General features: G+C 42.0%; 1 protein-coding gene across 1 annotated transcript; it reads right to left on the bottom strand.

Annotated features, from left to right (window-relative positions):
- Window positions 1–5233: 5233 nt before the first annotated feature.
- Window positions 5234–8395, bottom strand: LOC118858800 (olfactory receptor 12-like). The gene is given in 3 exon segments (XM_036769434.1): window positions 5234–5436; window positions 5439–6140; window positions 8356–8395. Coding segments are annotated over 3 exon segments (945 nt in total).
- Window positions 8396–12461: the final 4066 nt, after the last annotated feature.

Here is a 12461-nt window from a genome sequence, read left to right as displayed (position 1 = left end):
CAGCTTCTGTTTCTGTTGGTGCAGCTCCTGGTTGAGCTGCTCAATCTCCTCCATTTCTCCTTTAAGGGTGACCACCAAAATGTCCTCCTCACTTTCTGGATGGAACTGGAAAGGGACAATGGCCCCCTCCCTGCCCTCTCCCCAGAAAACACCATTGTCCTTAGGTAGGTAAGAAGCTTTAAACTGCACTTGTTGCTATAAAGAAAATTTACTGCGGAGGTTGGTGGGCGAAGAGTCCACATAAAGATGTCATATTCTCAGGTTGTCTTCCATCCTCCTCTAAAGTCACCAACAGTCTTTCTGGATGGGAAAGAATGCTGGGTGAAGAGGTAATAACATTTGACGTCTTCTCGAGGGATGTAAAATGTCTAAAGATGATCTAAGAGAAATAGCAATGATCCAGCAGGATGGCTGACGGTGGGGGCTCCTCACCTATCTCTTCATGGTGGGGGGTCTGACAGCAGCAGCAGCAGCCACAAGCACCTGCATTGCAACAGCAACAGGGGCAGGGGCAGGACCCATCACAGGGAGAACTTTTCTGCACCCATCCCACCCCCAAATCCACTATTCTTAATGAGGGCACCACCTTTCCTGTCATCCATTGTCTGAAACTTCAATGTCATCTTCACTCTCCCTACATACCCAGTCACGTACTAGGTTTTGTGTGTGTGTGTCTGTATAACATCTCTTGTATATATCTCCCTGTAATTTAGGCCTCTGTCACCACATGATTATGGCAACAGTTTCCAAATTGTCTCCCCACACCAATCCATCCTTCACAAAGTTGCTGAGGCAATTTTCCCAAGTTATGAGCCCCACATATCCTCAATAAACTTCCATAGTTCCCTTTTCAAAACATATACAAGAATATGTTGATTATTAAAGATTTTTCCATCTGCAAATGCTCTCTTTCCTTTGCTTTAAAAAAACATATCAATTAAAAAATCTTAATTTAAAAAAAAACATATCAATCTTTTCTTTTTACATGACGTTCATATATGGATACACCCTTCCCCTCCCTTAACCTTTGAAACTATTATTTAAAAGAGAAAAAACTTCACCAAAAGCAGCCAATATAGCAACTGTGTCTGATGGTTTATGTATCATTTCACACCCATAATCCTCTGCTTCTGCAATGGAGGGATGTCTATTTCATCACCTCTTCTAAGGGGCCAAAGTTTGGTCATTAATAAATGGCTTTCTGTCTCTTCTGGGTGGAGCCAAGTTGGCAGCTGGAAAGCAGGGACTAGCATGAGCTCCCCGCCAAGTCCCTCCAAAAACCTATAAAAAATGGCTCTGAACCAATTCTAGAACTGCAGAACCCACAAAATAGCAGAGGGAAGCAGGCCTCCAGCCCAGGACAGCCTGGATGGTCTCTGGGTAAGGTCTATCCCACACGGAGCTGGCAGCTGAACGGAGTGGAGCATAGCCCAGCAGCTGGGTGGAGCGGGCCCTAGCGCCCTGAATCAGTGAGCTGTGGCAGTTTCCAGACTTCTCAACCCACAAACACCAAAGACAACAGAGAAGGTTAGTGGGAAAAGCTGAGGAGAGTGGAAGGAGTTCGTGGTTCAACCACCACCTTGGGGGCAGCGGAGGTGGGGCAGCTACAGAACTAGAGCTGCAGTTGCTTCTGGCCCCAGGCCCACCTGGTGGGAGGAATTAAGTGGCAGATCAGAGCAGGAGTGCAGAGCCTGCTGAAGACCTAAGTCCAGTCCAGGTTGGGGGTTCTTGGGGAAGGAGGAGTGCTGGTGTGGCAGAGCTGGCTGTAATAGTTCTGAAATCAACAGCACATCCCCCCAAGCTTGGAACATAGTACTCCTTACTCTACAAGCAGTCATACTCCGCTGAAAAACTCAAGGGTCAAGTAAGATGGCTGGGAACATGGCCAGGCAGCGAAAACTCACCCAGATTCAGTCTCAGACTTTGCATCCCTTCTTTGGTGACAAAGAAGACCAAAACATACAGCCTAAAGAAGTCAACAAAGTCAAAGAGCCTACAACAAAACCTCCAAGAAAAACAGGAACTGGTCTCAGGCCATGGAAGAGCTCAAAAAGGCTTTGGAAAAGCAAGTTAGAGAAGTAGAGGAAAAATTGGGAAGAGAAATGGGAAGGATGCGAGAAAACCATGAAAAACAAGTCAATGACTTGCTAAAGGAGACACAAAAAAGTACTGAAAAATACACTGAAGAAAACAACACCTTAAAAAATAGACTAACTCAAACGTCAAAAGAGCTCCAAAAAGCCAATGAGGAGAAGAATGCCTTGAAAGGCAGAATTAGCCAAATGGAAAAGGAGGTCCAAAAGACCACTGAAGAAAATACTACCTTAAAAATTAGATTGGAGCAAGTAGAAGCTAGTGACTTTATGAGAAATCAAGATATTATAAAACAGAACCAAGGGAATGAAAAAGTGGAAGACAATGTGAAATATCTCATTGGAAAAACCAGTGACCTGGAAAATAGATACAGGAGAGATACTTTAAAAATTATTGGGCTACCTGAAAGCCATGATCAAAAAAAAAGAGACTAGATATCATCTTTCAAGAAATTATCAAGGAGAACTGCCCTGATATTCTAGAGCCACAGGGCAAAATAGAAATTGAAAGAATCCACAGATTGCCTCCACAAATAGACCCCAAAAAGAAATTTCCTAGGAATATTGTCACCAAATTCCAGAGCTCCCAGATCAAGGAGAAAATATTGCAAGCAGCCAGAAAGAAACAATTTGAGTATTGTGGAAAGACAATCAGAATAACCCAAGATCTAGCAGTTCTAAATTAAGAGATCAAAGGGCTTGGAATACGATATTCTGGAGGTCAATGGAGATAGCCTTAAAACCACGAATCACCTACCCAGCAAAACTGAGTATCATGCTCCAAGGCAAAATATGGATTTTCAACAAAATAGAGGACTTTCAAGCTTTCTCAGTGAAAAGACCAGAGCTGAATAGAAAATTTGACTTTCAAACACAAGAATCAAGAGAATCATGAAAAGGTAAACAAGAAAGAGAAATCCCAAGGGACTTACTAAAGTTGAACTGTTTTGTTTATATTCCTACATGGAAAGATGATGTGTGTAATTCATGAGACCTCAGTATTAGGGTAGCTGAAGGGAATATACATATATATAGACAGAGGGCACAGAGTGAGTTAAATATGAAGGGATGATATCTAAAAAACTAAAATCAAATTAAGGGATGAGAGAGGAATATACTGAGAGAGGGAGAAAGGGAGAGAAAGAATGGGGTAAATCGTCTCACATAAAAGTGGCAAGAAATAGCAGGTCTTTTGGAAGGGAAGAGGGGGCAGGTGAGGGGGAATGAGTGAATGTTGCTCTCATCGGATTTGACCTGGGGAGGGAATAACATACACACTCAATTGAGAATCTTACCCCACAGGAAAGCAAGAGGAAGGAGATAAAAAAGGGGGACAACAGAAGGGAGGGCAGATAGGGGAAGGAGGTAGTCAAAAGCAAACACTTCTGGAAAGGTACATGGTCAAGGGAGAAAATTCAATAAAGGGGGATAGGATAGGAGGGTGCAAAACATAGTTAATCTTTCACAACATGAGTATTGTGGAAAGGTTTTGCGTAATGATACACATGTGGTCTATGTTGAATGGCTTGCCTTCTTAGGGAGGGTGGGTGGGGAGGGAAAAGGGGAGAGAATTTGGAACTCAAAGTTCTAAAAGAAGATGTTCAAAAAAAAGTTTTTGCATGCAACTAGGAAATAAGATATACAGACAATGGGGCATAAACATCTATCTTGCCCTACAAGAAAGTAAGGAAAAAGGTCATGGGGGGAGTGGGTTGACAGAAGGGAGGGCTGACTGCGGAACAGGGCAATCAGAATATACGCCATCTTGGAGTGGGGAAAGGATAGAAATAATGGGAAGAAAATTTGTAATTCAAACTCTTGTGAAAATTAATGCTGAAAACTAAAATTTTTAAATAAACACTGATTTAAACTCAAAAAAAAAACTTCTGTCTGCCTCAGTTTTCTCAACTACAAGATGAAGATCATAAAAACACCTCCCTCTTAGAGTTGTTGTGAGGATCAAAAGAGATATCTGCAAAGCACTTAGCACACTTCCTGGCACACAGTAAGCACTTCATAAATGCTTGTTCTCATCTGTCATAAATTAAATTTTTTCAGCATTTTTCCCAGGTAAGTAGCATGGTATAAACATAGCAGTAGATCAGAAGGCACAGCCCAAACCCAGTTTTTCTACTTGTATGATCTTGGACAAATCACTTAATTTCCTTGGGTCTCACTTTCTAAGGTGATTGGACTAGAGAACCTCTGAATTCCCTCCAAGTTCTAGAGCTATGATACTCAGCTTCTTCATCTATAAAATGAGGGGACTGGATTCCATGTTACTAGAACCTATGGCACAGATTATATCCAACCAACATTTGTTAGTAGCAATGGTAAAACTCTGTCAAAGGCACTGAAGAGGTTGAAAGTATGCATAAAACATAGTCCCCGCCCTCAAAGAGTTTATGACTCTGTATTTAGACCCCCACATAAACTCATCATGATCTTCAAAATAAAAGCACCACATCGATATCAAAAGCAACTTTTAATATCAACATAATAATGGTCTCTTTCAGTGAAACCTAATAGAAAAACAACAAAAAATAACATACATCATATTTATGTAAAGAACTGTCATTTCTTATTTTCCATGAATATGAAAGAGCTCTTCGTATTTGTTCTGTCACTTGAGAGTGATTTTGTAGGTAGGTCTTAGACAAATGTCTCTGAGAGGTCACATGGTGTCATGGATCAGAAAGTCAGAAAGACCTGGGTTCAAGTCTTGCTTCTTCCAAGTCCTAGGTGTATACTGTGAACAAGTCACTTAACCTCTTCATACTGCCCTAACCCCCTTTCCCCACAACTCTCTAAGATGATAAAATTAGTAAAGAGATGCTAATATGCATTGAGGAAAGGAATTCCTCAAACCAAAGAAAACATAGATTGGCTCAAATACAAACAAATGAATAAATGAATGAATGAACAAATAGAGATTGATTGATAGACATATAGACAGAGAGATGTAAAAAGGTAGAGGAATATATAGATTCATGCATATGTAAATAGGCAGAAGAAGGTAGGTAGATGGATATCTGAGTTTACATGACTTTGTTTTCAACATTTCACTTTGTTCATATGACCAAACAAATTCAAGTCCCCTACAAGACCAGATTTGTCCATTACTTCCTATTCTGTGGAGGTCACTGAGAGGACCTTTTCTTACCCATGATTCTTTTCACAGACTCCTTCACATCCCTATTCCTTAGGCTGTAGATCAGAGGGTTGAACATGGGGATAACAAGTGTGTAGAACACAGCTACGACCTTGCTTTTCTCTGGAGATGAGAGGGCCCCAGGCTGTGCATACATGAAGAACACTGTCCCATAGAACAAACTCACCACAGAATGTGAGACCCACAGGTGGAGAAAGTTTTGCGTCTGCCCTGAGTTGAGGGGATCTTCAGGACAGTGGTGAGGATGTAAGAATAGGAGACCAGGATCACCAGGCTCGTGGTTATAATGATGACTGCAGAAAGTATAAATAGCACAATCTCATTTACAAAGGTGTCCACACAGGAGATCTTCATCAGGGCTGAAACATCACAGAAGAAGTGATCAATTCTGTTCTTCTCACAAAACTGTAAACTGAAGGTGAAGCCAGTTTGAACCATGGAATTGATGCACCCACAAAAGTAGGAACCAGCCACAAGCTGGATACACACCTGTTGGGACATGCGCACAGGATAGAGAAGTGGGGAGCAGATGGCTGTGAAGCGGTCATAGGCCATCACAGCCAGAAGAAAGGCTTCAGCTGTGACAAAGAGAGCAAAGAAGAAAAACTGAGTGGCACAGCCATTGTAAGAAATTGTCTTTCTTGTGGATAAGAAATTTGTCAAAGTTTTGGGGGCAATGACAGTTGAGTAGCAAAGGTCTAAATAGGACAAGCTTCTAAGGAAGAAATACATTGGAGTATGCAGCCGCAAGTCTATCTTAATGAGGACTGCCATTCCAATGTTCCCCACCAGTATGACCATATAGATGAGCAAGAAGACCAAGAAGAGGGCAATCTGGAGCTCTGGGGGAACTCTGAATCCTAGGAGAATAAACTGTCACAATCGAGAAATTGCCAGGGACTCCACTCTTCATAGCTGGATCCTGGTTGGGACAGGGGTGAAGGTGAAAATAAAGAGAGGACTGTGGTCAGGGAGGAAGACATTTACTCACTGTTACATAAAACCAATCTAGAAGAGAATACAGCAGACTGATGAGTCAATTCCATCTCCATGGGCCATGAGACTAAAATGTGAATCGTTATTATCTGAGGAACTCTGAAAGACTCCCAGATGAAATGAGTGGGTCAGGCATGCTAAGGTACACATCTGCCTATGAGCTCAAGCACTGGCCATGGGTCTATTTGCAGAGATATGCATAATTGTGTTGGTGCTGGAGGGAAAGAAGTATATAAGAAAAAGCCATTGGTTTTGGATGGACTGGAGGTCACTGAGGAATTGGGATAAAGCTCCTCTTTCCTACTATTTCGACCTACTTTACCTGACTGGAGGTTTTCTCCTTCAGTAACAAGAAAGATATCTCAGTTACAGCAAAATCAGAGGGCCATTTGAAGGTCTCTTTTCCCACTTTGGAAACAATGGATTCAGCTTCCCTAGTGTTTTTGCCTCAAGGGAGATGAGGAGACAGCAGAATCTCTGTGCTCTAGCAAGAGGTAGACCATAGTCATAGATAGACAATCATCCCTTCCCACACCAATCTTCTTTTCCTCCCACATAAGGCTCCTAGATGGTGTGGAGGCTGCAGTGCTGGACCAAGTCAGGAAGACCTGAGTTCAAATCCTACCTCAGCCACTTAGTAGTTTATTCACCCTAGGCAGGTCACTCAATGTCTCTTGGTCTGTTTCCCCACATTTGTAAACTGGGATATTAATAGCACTTATCTCACAGGGTACATGTAAAGATACAATTCACACAAATAATTTGTTTGAAGTGCTTCCTTTGCAAACTTTAAAGCACTACACAAATGCTAGCAATTATTTTTAAGAGATGCACTATTCCCTCTGGATACCCACAATATTATGTTCCCTTGGCTGGACCATTTCCCCTTCATATCACCATTTCCTCTTGCGTACGGTTTAATAGAAGATAGCAATCACTAATTCTTGCTTGCTGTGGCAATGGTATCCTAGATCCAGACCAAATAGTTTTCCCAAGCAAAGAAGAAGTAAAACAACCCTTTCCTTTTGCCAAGTAGCACAGAAGGAGAAGCTTCTCTTCTTGTCTGGAGGGAGATGAGCTGTTGACTTCCTCACTTATTCACAGATAGGTGATCCTGATGTCAAATGTACAGGTGAGCTCTATCTGCCAGAGATCAGCTTAGCCCATCAGTCAGGCTGCCTGGGAAGCTGGGGTGAAGACAAGTGAATGGAAGGTTCTTAGCAAAGACAGGAATGTGTGTCTGTGTGTGTGGGTGCGTGTGTGCGTGCTCCCGTGCATGCATGTGTGTGGGTGGGTATGTCTGTGCGCATGCATGTGTGTGCACATGAGCACACATCTGTCAGTGCACTTATTCAATTTAATCTAACAAAGTTCTATAGTCACAGTTTCCATAATTTTCAGTTTCCTCCTCTGTAAAATGAGAATCATAAGAGCCCCTAGCTCCTTGGGATTCTTGTAAGGTTCAAATGAGATAATAATTATGAAGTCTTTAGCACAGTGCCTGGCACATAGCAATTGCCCTATGAATGTTTGCTAAAATAATTAGCAATAATAAATAACAACTGACAACTATGATTACAGCTAACATTTTTACAGTAATTATAACATAATAATATATTTATTGTTAGGAGTAGTATTATTATGTTTTAGCTGTGGTTCAGCATGACCAGTAACCTGGACAAACCAAAGTGCATTTCATTCCTTTTTCAGTGTTAAGCTAATAGCTTTATCTCTTGCGAGCGCTAGGTAAATCTCCCTCCTTTGACATTTTTACTCTTCTTTTCTTGGTAGATATGAATCCTACATTCAAAAAGTACACAATCAGAACAGTAAGAAAAGACTTACACTTAAAATACTTGAAATAGCAGGCAAGAAAGTGGTCCATTATTACAATTGAAGGCTTCAAGCCACTTATGCCACATCTTTCCTGTTAGCTACAGAGCAACAACAACTGGTATCCTTCTTTCAAAGATGAGAAAACTAAACCCAGAGACTGAGTGACTTCTCTGAGCAGCCCAGCAGCCCACATCCCCCAGACTCCCTCTCCAGTTCTCTGTCCAGTTTCTGCCAAAAAAAAGGAGAAAAATTGGATATTTGTAAGCCAGGTGTCTTTAGTGGTGCCACTTATTTCCATGTTCTTAATGATTCATCAGGTGCTAGAGCAGAAATACACCTTCAAGATCATCAGGTTCAATCCCTTCATTCTACAGATGAGGACAATGGAGTCCTTGAGAACTAAGTGGCTCATACACAGTCATGAGGCTGGCTAGCTAAAAGGCTAGGCTCTGAGACCAGGTCTAGAAATATCCAAGAAATTATTTTTTCCTCTTAACTAAACTGCCTCCTATCACTGAATGAACTCAAACAAACATACAAAGAAATGATCACCTTCCAAAACAGTGAAGTTGGAATCCAGGAATGTAAATTAAATTTCATTTCATTTCAAGTTGTAAACTTTCCATCACTTTAATTTTTTCATCAATAAACAGTTTACAACTTGAAGTAAAATAAAGTGAAGTTCAAATCACATTCTTAGATTCAAACACCACAAACAGGGATTTGTTGTTGTTGTTGGATGTTTCTTTTGGTGAATCCGCTATAACCTAGAGGACATTTCTGGAGCCAGAGGGTGTCAGGAGTTCTCTCTGAACTCTAAGAGTCTTGGATATCTCCAATATCACGCTTTAAATCAGTTTCATTGTTGATCAATATGAGAAAATGTAATACAAGTAAAACAGATTAGGAACAAACTGGACAATTAGACTCAGGAGTAGATATAATTGAATAGAACAAAGATAAAATACAATGATATTGTCACATTTTAGAGGTGGAAGGGACCTTGGAGATCATCTTATTGGTCTCTTGGATTTCAGATTACATTAACATAATTTATATATTTATATCATGACAATAATTTCATGCATCTAAGCTATTCTTATATTAAATTTTTGTTTCCAGTTATGAATTCTCTTACTCCTTTCACCCTACTCCCAACCATTGAGAAAGTAAAAAATTTGATACCTTGTATTCATATGAAATCACATACATATAAACTAAGCCCATATACTAGCCTTGTAATGTAGTGGGTCCAGAAGAAAAAGAAACTATGGAAGAAAAATAGTCATCTCTTTAAAAGGAGTTTTTGATCATTTGGTAAGACTTCGCTAAATGGTCAATAATATATACCAGCTTTTAAGCAGTAAGGAGCAGAGGGACAGTAAGGAGCCTAATTTTTGGCTCTAAGACCTATGTTCCTCATTTCCATCAATGAGCTCAATTAGCAGACCTATGTTTGGCCCTGTGAGACAGCCAAACTCTCTGAGCCTCATGAGATAGGGAGCTGGAGGACTGGGCAATCCCTCTGCAGGTCCGTCCTGGAGTCTCTAGGTAAACTCTAGCCAGCTACTGTGTCAACAACCTGGCTAGCAGCTTCTATGGGGGTATAAGATTCACCCACAGCCAGCACCCAGAAAGCTGCCAACAGCACAGGTTCTTTTGATCTGCTTAATTAAGGAAAGCAAGGTGAAGGGGTTGACAAGCTTACTTTTAATTCAAATATCATTCAGTTAGTTCAGGGGAAAAAAAACAGCACCCTGAACTTCAAAACAAAATGCAAAGAAATTACAGACATCAACAGACTTTGTCTGATTCAAGTCCCAACAGATAGTTACCATAGTTCAACAAAGTTTCAACATCCGGGTTTACAAGCTGGAGGGTTCCTTAACTACAGCTGCCCAGATTCTCCTCATCAACACCATCTCCAGAGCCCCACACAAATGGCTCTGTCCTCCCTTGTTATAGGGCTTCAGACATTAAACATCATCTGAATCACCAGAGCTCAGGCTCTGGTGATTGGTTCTTGAGTTGGCCCCTCCCCTTAGGACCCTGGGAGGTTCACATCCACATGGATTACTAACACCTAATGGGGTTTGGGCCTGGGGCTTAGCACCTAGTAAAGCTCACTGAGATAAATTGAGTCACTCAAAGAAAACAAAGGCCATTCTGGTTACACTCCACCCCTTGTTCTAGGATACGTAATCTAATCGGCCATGTATCCTAGAACATACATTGTGATCCAATTACAAAGGAAACTAAAACATATCATTCATAATAAAGCAAAACATATCATTCAGTGACATTCCCAAATATTGGTTTACAATTCAAATGTGACCCACCCCTAGGTCCCAGCAAGATAATTTCTTCAATCAATCATTCCCAAAATACTTGTTAACTATTCAAATGTCCACCCCTAGGTCAAAGCAAGTTAATCTCTTAAGCTCATAAAGTGTCCAAATAAAGTGCTTCTTCAGCAGCACACTGCCATCGCAGGCTTCCACGTGGCACCCAAAGTCCCAATTTCAAAGAAAGAGTCCAAACAAAGTGTTTTTAGGATCTGTTCTCCCCATTAAGTTCCAGTCCCCAGTTCCAAGTCCCGAGGGTTCACTGGGCAATAAAGCCAACAGGGTGGGGTCCCTGGGGGTCCAAGGCACTTCCCCCACCCCAACAAAAACAAATCCATGCCTCCCTCCTGGATCCCAAGCAGCCCAACCTGAAGGGACCAAAAAGGCAGACTCAGTGCCTTGCTGTAAAGTTTTCATCTTGTGCCAGGACTGGACTTCAGGCTCCTGGGTTCCAACTCCAGCTGGCCTCACCTGGTTTCTTCTGGAATCCTGATGTAGGTGGTTCTCCATCTTTGTGCTCACCTCATCAAAGTCAGCTGGAAAGCAGCTCACTGCTCTCACCTTTCCAAAGTTCTCATGCAGGCAGTCTTCTGCTCTGTCTGGGTCAGTATTTTGGCAGCTGCAGTCCACTTCTTTTTTCTCACCAGCCCCTCCTGCCAAATCTGTAGGAAGGCCATTCTCCAACTCTCCAAGGCCATTCTCCACTCCTGTTTCAAAACTCCATACACAATATAATCTCAAGACTTTCCCCCTTTCAGCACAGTCCTCCAGGGCCAGGCTTATCAGCTTAAGTCCTGGGAAGAAGGGATTAACTGCCGCTCTGGGCCCCTGGGAAACCATGCCCAGCACTTCCACGGGCCTGTTTTCCTTCAGGACTTTGTTGCTCCTGAGGCTGCACAGAACCATAGCCACTCCAAGTACAAAGAGCAATCCAAAAACTGGGAAACATTCAACCAACCCAGTACCCCAACACGCCATGCTTCCTTGTTAAAGGCAGATCCTGCCGACTACGCCATATAATGTATTAGGCGGGCAGAGTTTATAATCTCAAAGAGGATCATATATATGTCTGAAAGGTTCGGAACCACCGGATATAAGAAACTCTCAAAGTAGGAGGCAGAAGAATCAAAGCATATATTTAGGCTCCACAGTAACCAACCCATGAACCAGCATCCCCATTTTGACATATTGATCAAAAGCTTCCAGGCCCAATAAGTATGCCTTACAAGAGTAACCAGGAGGCTACAGAGAAGCATGATGGTGTAAAACAAAATCATGCTTCCCCCTCTATGGTAAAAAGATTACCCACTGGCCTCAAGTCCTTGTTCAGCTTCCTCCCATAGGTCAGCTCTGCTACTGGCAGCTCCTGCTTCAGCTTCGGCTGTGACTGTAGCTGTAGCTGTAGCAGCCTCTGGCTCCAATGGAAGCTGTTTTTAACCATCCAGCTTCTGCGGGGGTGTAAGGTATGCCGGGGAAAGCACAGGTTCTTTCAATCTGCTTAAGCAAGGTGAAGGGGTTGACCGGGAAAGCACAGGTTCTTTCCATCATCTTAAGCAAGGGAAGCAAGGTGAAGGGGCCAACAAGCTTACTCCAGTCCAACATACAAACAGCATTCAGTTCAGGGGAAAAAACCAAACTAGTCAAGGCCACTTGTTGACTAAGTGCTAAGGAGCCCATTTTTGGTTGCCAACACAGCTACTCAGAGGCTACCAAAACTCCAGAGGAAGAAAAGACACATTATGAATAATTTAACCATTACCTCAGAAAGGTAACTTATCCACTTGGAGGTCATGAGGTCTAGCCCCCTGTCTCCAAGCAGAAGAATAATTGCATCATTTTCAGCAGATGTGACTCAGCCCTGCTTATAAACACCCCCAGGAAGTATTCCTTGATTTCAATGTCTGACAACTATCACTGTATCACCACCACATTCTTCTACATAACGCAGAAATTATATTTCAGAATGAGCCTATTCTACTTTGGTGATCCCAGAGGAGCCTGGTCACAATGTCTTCAAAT

Source organism: Trichosurus vulpecula, chromosome 7, assembly GCF_011100635.1.
Source record: "Trichosurus vulpecula isolate mTriVul1 chromosome 7, mTriVul1.pri, whole genome shotgun sequence".
Classification (NCBI taxonomy): domain Eukaryota; kingdom Metazoa; phylum Chordata; class Mammalia; order Diprotodontia; family Phalangeridae; genus Trichosurus; species Trichosurus vulpecula.
The sequence above is the reverse complement of the archived record's forward strand: the minus strand, read 5'-3'. Positions and strand labels throughout refer to the sequence as shown.